Raw genomic sequence first — 8,049 nt, forward strand, 5'->3', positions numbered from 1 at the left:
TTACACACAACCAGATTGCCACTCCGACAATATTTAAAGGTATTCTTTTTAATAGTAGAATTTGTAATTTTGAAAAAGAAAAATTAAAGACAAGTTACTTTCGAAAAAAAAAAAGAGGAGGCATTTTCTCGAAAGAGAAAAGGGGACAATTTTTGGCACAGGTAAAATAAAATATGGTCTCCCCTTTCATCCACGTGGACTATATTTTTTCTCTTTATGGAAATTAAAAAGAGAGATATACTTCTACAAAACAAAAGATTGATGTCCTTCAAAATTCTAAAAAAATCAAGAAATACGTGCCTTTAATTCCTATTTTTCTTTATTATGAATCAAGATGAAAGGTCGGATGTACATGAGTTAATAATGCAAGAAATTGAAAGCATAAAACATTTGTATTATTGTACCAACATTATTTATACATGATATACACAAATTTGCTTTCTTGTATATAACCAAGAAAACATATTTTACTTGTCTTTCTTTGATACTACTAAACCCTCTAATATAGGATAACTAAGAACCAAAACATAAAAAGAAAGGAAACCTTGTCCAAACATCTCCTCAAAGTTCCTCTCTAAGACTAATCTTTTCATTCCAAATATGAAACATACCACATTAAACACCACTAAAAATGTCAAAGGAACCATAAACAACTTAGCACCTTGGAAATCAAATTTACCCTTTTCATATTTCCTTAATTTCTCTTCATCTATGGCTTTGTTTGTTAACCTGAAATTTGCCTTTGCAACACCTAGCCACTTCATTAAAACATCTAAGCATCCAAATAAGCAAGCTGTGACTGTTTTTATTATCCAAATTCTTTGTTCATTCCACCATGTCCTTAAGTTGCCACCACTAGACAAGACTTCATATAAATGTTCAGCCAAAGATGATAAGAATATGGTTGTGAATAGTGCAAACCATGGGCTTGTCACCTGTAAATAAATAAAGACAATTGAGTGAGTCATGTATATGAATTTTTCAAAAAATAATTATTTTGTGTCTCACACGACTGGCACTAATTCTAATTTAATTTCCAATTAGTATATCACCAAAGATTTGTCGGGATAGATAAAATTCATTTTAATCAAAGGTCTGGAATTCGAGTCTTAGGAATGTAAAATTTTCTTATAGGGAATGCTTCCTCCTTAATGGGCCCCTATGCAACATGATCTGACTTAAACCACACCAATAAATTTCGGATACCAGATGATTAAACAAGAAAATAAACTAGAAATTTCATTAATCACCACTATAGTTCAAGGAAATTTCCATCAAGCCTTTTGGATCGACTTTTCTTTCTCTTGTAATCAATCACTCATATGTCCATTTCGACTTGCAAAACCGGAATTTTCAAACATATTTTTAATGATATTATACTTGAAAAGATACTTGTATATAAGTGATAAAATTAAGTTTTTACCTTGGGAAACACTGGAGTGCCCATCAAGAAGCACAAAGGTGGAACAATGCCATAAAGGAAGCAAGGAATGGAGAGAAAATGTGAGAACATGAAGTATCCATAACACATATTTTGGACTAAAGGCATTTTTGACATGAGCCCATAAGTAAGTGGGCTGTATTTTGAAAGCCCAACTTGTACTAGCCCAGAAGCCCACTTCATTAGTTGGATCAAAGCATCCTTCATATCAATGGTGCTACAACCAAGAAAGCATGGCCTCTTTGGATAAAGATATACTGATTTCCACCCCTTAGAATGCAAGAGATAACCTGTGTATGAGCTCTCTAGTAAACTGTTGTATGAGTACCCTATCTGAAACAACAGTTTAAGCTTTTAGATGAAATAATCACATAATTTAACAAACACAAATACAAAAGTATTAATTGAAGTCGCAAAACAAGCTCATGAATATATGACACATCTAAACCGTCCAAGTTTGGGTTGTCTAATGACTCGTTCAGCTAATTTAGCTCTTTTGACCTACTCAATTTAGTCAATCCAAAAATTGGGCTAAGCAATTTTTTTTTTTAATTTGATGTGTTATATATGACCATAATAAAGAAAAAAAAAGTTTTGTTAGTTCTGTTTGATATAATTAAACATAAAAAGAGTTATCAGGTTTGATTATGATTCATTATTTACTCCATCTTGACTTGGCTCATTTTAATCTTGAATGAGTTAATGACTTGTTTATTTATTCTCTTAACTTAACCATCTTAATTCAGTTCAACCTGCTTATTTAACCTCCCTAAAAATATATATGGACTAGTAATAATAGGATGATACTTACTTCTTTACCCCATCTTGTATTTTCTTCAAATGTGCAAGAAGCAAGAGTTTTAGCTTCATCAATCGTCTCATCACATAGAACATTCTCCCTTCCATTTCTTTGATCATTCAAAGAGTTAATAGAATTGATGAACTTTCTGGAAGCACCAAACTTTTCTTCTGCCTCTTGAAGTGACTCCTCTATGAACCAAATATATTTGATTAATAAATAAAATGTTCATAGAATTATATGCTTAAAAAAAAGAGGAAAAAGGACAAATATATTCCGATCTATCGTAAATAGTATGTAGATACCCTCCGTCATACTTTTGGGACATTGGTGCTTCTGCCATCCAAAAACTAGAGCATATATACCCTTCATTCTAACGGAAGACTAAAAAGGGACATGTGACACAAACTTATCTGTCGATCCAATATTTAATAAATGTCGGGTCGGTGGATAAGATTATGATGTGTATGTCCGTTAGTATAAAGGGTACATATGCTCTAGTTTTTGGACGACATGGGCATCAAATGTCATCCAAAAGTATGACGAATGATATCTGCATACCATTTACGATAGTTTGGGAGTATATCCTTTTTCCCTTAAAAAAAAATAACCACAATTATGTGTAAATTAATAAGATGAAAACCTGATTGATACAATTGAGATTCCCACTTGTATTCTGATTGAGCTTTTAGAAAAAGTGTAGTCATATTATCTTGGTTAATTGGAGTACTATATAATGCTTCTTTCTTCAAATAATAGCCTGTGCCTGCACAAACTGTCCCTCCTACTCCATCCATCCCTTGATACTTATTCTATAAAGAGAGAGAAATGAGATTTTAAGAAGTATATACTGATGATTTAAAAAATATTTATACGATCAGATCATTTATAACATATTATATACAATAACTATAAGTAAACTTATATGATTAGCATTAGTGGGTGATCTAGTAAAAATGGTCACTAACAATGTTAAGCAATATAATAGTATAAAAAATCTTGTTGTAACCTTTGAATTATGAAATGAAATTTATTTTCAAATTTGTATCCACTTAAAAAGTTCTTTAAAAAAAATTAAGTTACATAGCCAAAAAAAGAAGAAGAGATAATTATAGTCCAATTATGTCGTCTTTGATGATCTAATTTACAAAATAGCCAGTAAGTATATAATTTTTTTATATATTTATGAAGTATAAATGTACATATAATATACATAACCAATATATAAGTCTGGATTAGTGCTTGTAATTAAGTTAGGCCAATGCATCAAAAATGAAAGAAACCCGAAAAGGGCCCAGCTGGCCCGGCCCACCCCAAGCCCAACAAAACCACTCTTGACCATTTTTCCCCAAAACCCGGCCCCAATCCGACCCATTGAAAACGGCCAAATGGATCAGGTTTGGCCCGGCCCCGCCCGGTACTCACCCAAAAATTGTAATTGAAAAACTTGTAATATATAGAATACAATTGTTGCAACATATATTAAGAGGATGTGTAGGTACCTTGTATGCTGATCTTGATTGAGAATCATAGATGTCATTTTTACTAACATTATAAAAGGTTTGAGGGAATTGTACATAGGAAAGAGTAGAAGAAATATTTTGATCAAGATGAAAACACATTGCTTGCTTGGCTGAAGAAGGGTCATTGCAATACATGTCACAATCCAAAACAAGCATATATGGTGCATTGCTCATTACCCCTGAAACCCTAAGCTGCATGTCACCACAAACCAATAATAACCATAAGTGATTGTTCAAAAATTGACTGATTTCTAGTAGTGATTGTTCGTGATTTTTTTAATATAGGAAAGTAGCTAGGTTAGTCATACATATTTGCCAAAATAATTTGAATTCATGTGTATGTCTCAATTAACGGGAAAGGTGCTCCTACTAGGGCTAATTCAAACCAAAATTAACCTCTGATTAAAGGATCTCATCATCACAAAGGTAGTATATATATTTTGCAGCTTACCAATCTATATCAGGGGTGGAGCTACAGCCTAGTAAGGGTGGTCAGATGAACACCCTTCGGCGGAAAATTATATAGGGTATATAGGTAAAATATAGTCTAATATCTGTATATTTATTAATTGAACACTCTTTGAAAAAGCAAAGGCAGATGGTCCAGCGGTAGGCACACTCGTCCACCTCATGAAGGTTTGGGGTTCAATTCCCACTAGCTGCATTTTTTAATACAAATCTCTTTTTAAACAAAAAAACACAGAAATTTTTGTGCAGGTTACTCATCGGTAAAAAAAAAATATTTTGTGTACTCACTACGCTAGTGTTAAAAGTGAAGATGAAATGTAAACTCAACCCTAATTATGCTATTAAAACTTTTCTTCCAAATTAAAGTTTTAATGATCAAATATTAAGTGAACGTGGGATNTCAGGGGCGGAGCTACAGCCTAGTAAGGGTGGTCAGATGAACACCCTTCGACGAAAAATTATATCGGGTATATAGGCAAAATATAGTCTAATATCTGTATATTTATTAATTGAACACTCTTTGAAAAAGTAAAGGCAGATGGTCTAGTGGTAGGCACACTCGTCCACCTCATGGAGATTTGGGGTTCAATTCCCACTAGCTGCATTTTTTAATACAAATCTCTTTTTAAACAAAAAAAAGACAGAAATTTTTGTGCAGGTTACTCATCGGTAAAAAAATATATATTTTGTGTACTCACTACGCTAGTGTTAAAAGTGAAGATGAAATGTAAACTCAACCCTAATTATGCTATTAAAACTTTTCTTCCAAATTAAAGTTTTAATGATCAAATATTAAGTGAACGTGGGATACTCTGTGCACTGCATAAACGAAAACCAAAACCTTAATTAATTAGGAGAAAATATTACTTACAAGAGCATTTAAGGCTCCAGCCTTGAAACGATGAGGGCTCGATGGTCGCCTCTCACGTGACATATAAACTAATTGTGGCAATTTGCTTTCCTTATCATCATGTATCACCTGCACCTCATAAATACTTGATTATTATTGTTAATCTCACCTTAATTACATTTTGTAACCCTAAATTTTTCTTACATTTGTGTTAACAAATCAAAAAAATTAAATAAAAAATACTATAAGTTACAATTATCGTCGTATTAATATGATGAAAAAAATATATTTAAATATTGGTTAAAGTCTATACAGTTTAACTCTCGCACTACTAAAAAAACACTATTTTTTTCATTTAAATTTTCTACTAAAAAATATTCAGTGACTCGTAGATATTTTATTTGAATCAATAAGAAAAAAAAAATATGTCTAGCGGCTATTCCTAGTCTTTAAGAATCTATTTTTCTTTATACATTTTTTCAATAATTTGAGATTGAAAAATTATATTTTATAAAATCTCTATTTTTAGTAGTATCAAAAGATAGAAACAAGTAAAAATGAACGAAGAACCTCAATATAGGGTGGTCGATCCATTCTGACGGACCCTTCAACACTACTGGCTTTCTCTACATTTTTCTTGAATACTTCGTATGCCGCCTGCACAATAAAATAATTATATTTCACTATCTTATATATGTATAATAAAAGTCCATATTACCCTTTATAAAACAATAATAATAAAAAAGTTCAACCATGGACAAAATGATTGTTGAAATCGCAATTATAAACAGATAAACTAAAAACATATATTATTTAACTATATTGCGTTTTGGGTCGATAATTTTAAAGAATAATAAAAGTCTCGATGGTTAATGAGACGAGTGGACTCCTTACAAGGTTTGCGTAATCCTTCTCTGTTTAAACTAATTTTAGAGTGTGAGTTAGATTCAAAACCGTAATTTAACATGATATCAGATCTTTTTAATGATGATTTTACTACTTAATAGTAAAAAAATATGATAGGGATCTATGCCAAACCCTATGTCACCACAAGGTGGATTAAAAAAACAAAAAAAAAGTAGGAAGAATAAAGTAATTGATAATGTCATTAAATTTGAAAGAAAAAAAAGTAATATAATTTTGGAGGTAGTTGCTAAAGATGGCGGTTGGTACCATATTATTGTTCTTAAATTAGTCCGCTAAGATTTTGTTGAACAAGGAAAAATTCAAGGTGACTATTGTATGAATATGTTTTTTTTATCCTAGTGTGTTAATTAATAATTTAATACGCTCAAATTAAAATGTTTTAGGTCTAAATCACTTCAAGAGTAGAGAGAGATTGTCAAAAGTTGTGATGGAGCATTGGGTATGTATTTTTTATTTTTTTTTAATTGATGATTTTGAGTTCGAGTCCAAGAAATTGGAGTCACTTTAGATAAGGAGTATTTATGTTTTAACCTTTGTAATGAAACTTTCTGATGCGAATAAGATTAGTTGGATTTCAATGCGATGAAGTTTTGCATCGGTGATGGGAGAAATAATTAGTTTTTTGATAATATCTTGATTAATTCTAATCTTTTGACCTAACTTTTGGAGGTGAAACGTGAGTTAGTCCCTAGATCCATTTTTTAGGGTATCAGAGTCAAGTCTATCATAATTCTTGGTTTACTTGATGTTGGACTTTCATGCTATATTATTCACGCTCTAGATATCTAGTCAAATCATATGAGGGTGTTAAAATCCCCTATCAATTATGGAAATTGGTTTATTTACTGTCATCCTTTACGTAATAACACTTTACTATATAACAATAATATATTTTCTGTGAAATCGATTTTTCATGTTATGTTTTATATATAATAACATTTCATTATAGCAACCAAAAGATAATCATAACAAACAACGTTATTATAAAGAGGTTTGTCTATATATGATTTTGGTCAATCTAATTACCTTGTATACTAACTTTTGGGATTGATTCAGACTGAACGTCTATTTCTGTAGGGTAATATTGGAACATCTTATCATCCAAATTAAAAGGGTAAAAAATAATTACCTTAATATTTTCCTCTTCATTCTTGAATTCATTTCCTCCAAGGATCAAACGTTCATCATCACCAAAAGAAGAGAAAAATGCATCTGGACAAATAGTCTTCACTCCATACTTTCTACAAAAAGGAACCCAAACCCTAGCAAATCCACATGCCTCCTTGATAGCATACAACGTCACGGTGGCACCACCGTCATCGGAGAGATAAACGGAGAGTTTTTTTGATGGATAATCGAGTGACATAGCCGATAAAACCGTGTTCATAACCTCAAGAACCGGTTCCTTAGTAGGATCAGCCGTGCATATAAACACGTCGATGCCCGGTAACTCGGAATCAGCCGGAAGATTTTCCGGCATGACGGACCGAGCTACCGGGTGCCAGCGGAAGGATTGTGTAACTAACCATATTATAGTGAAAATAACCTCAGAAATTGTGATAAGTCCCCATGAAATAATTGATACATCATCTCCTTGTAATAAATTTTTTATTCTATAGTATAGTAACCCTAATATGGCTGAAAAATGTAACAAAATATGGATTCTACTAAATATTGCACGAGGTTGTTGTAATGTGCGTGTATTTAGATTAGGTGCACCCATGACCGATTTCTTTTTTTTGCACTTTGTTTTTGAGTTGGTTTTAATTTATGGAGATGGTATATATTGCTCCTATATATAGGAATTTAAGAAAGAGGGTCTAGGCTAAAAACAAGAACTACTATAAAAAATAAAAAAAAAGGGTCAAAATCGACGGATAGAGTTGGTTGTTAAGGAAAATTGATGTTAAATTAACGGATTATATTGTACATTATCAATTTGCCTGTTTTGTGAAATTGATAAATAGGATCAATTAAAATTGAGGGACAGTTGATCGATGGATAAGGTTGATTTTTCAAAAAAATACACAAAAAATGTAGC

The 8,049-nt window shown here is 31.7% G+C and overlaps 1 protein-coding gene across 1 annotated transcript; it reads right to left on the minus strand.

Moving 5' to 3' along the window:
- Window positions 1-406: 406 nt before the first annotated feature.
- Window positions 407-7,457, minus strand: LOC125871688 (cellulose synthase-like protein G1). Its single transcript, XM_049552334.1, has 8 exons — window positions 7,138-7,457; window positions 5,652-5,738; window positions 5,103-5,210; window positions 3,743-3,955; window positions 2,884-3,052; window positions 2,253-2,431; window positions 1,424-1,774; window positions 407-935 (listed from the first exon to the last, which is right to left on the minus strand). The coding sequence occupies exons 1-8, from the start codon at window positions 7,393-7,395 to the stop codon at window positions 468-470; spliced, it is 1,833 nt and encodes a 610-aa protein (XP_049408291.1). The 5' UTR covers window positions 7,396-7,457; the 3' UTR covers window positions 407-467.
- Window positions 7,458-8,049: the final 592 nt, after the last annotated feature.

Source organism: Solanum stenotomum, chromosome 7 (genome assembly GCF_019186545.1).
Source record: "Solanum stenotomum isolate F172 chromosome 7, ASM1918654v1, whole genome shotgun sequence".
Classification (NCBI taxonomy): domain Eukaryota; kingdom Viridiplantae; phylum Streptophyta; class Magnoliopsida; order Solanales; family Solanaceae; genus Solanum; species Solanum stenotomum.

What these genes read in the sequence shown, in the direction of transcription:
- LOC125871688 (XM_049552334.1), bottom strand. Translation starts at nt 7,395, where the DNA reads ATGAACACGGTTTTATCGGCTATGTCACTCGATTATCCATCAAAAAAA. An exon ending in ATGAAGAGGAAAATATTAAG is followed by an intron (nt 5,739 to 7,137) that starts GTAATTATTTTT and finishes TTTATTGTGCAG; the next exon opens with GCGGCATACGAAGTATTCAA. An exon ending in GCACTCCAGTGTTTCCCAAG is followed by an intron (nt 936 to 1,423) that starts GTAAAAACTTAA and finishes ATTTATTTACAG; the next exon opens with GTGACAAGCCCATGGTTTGC.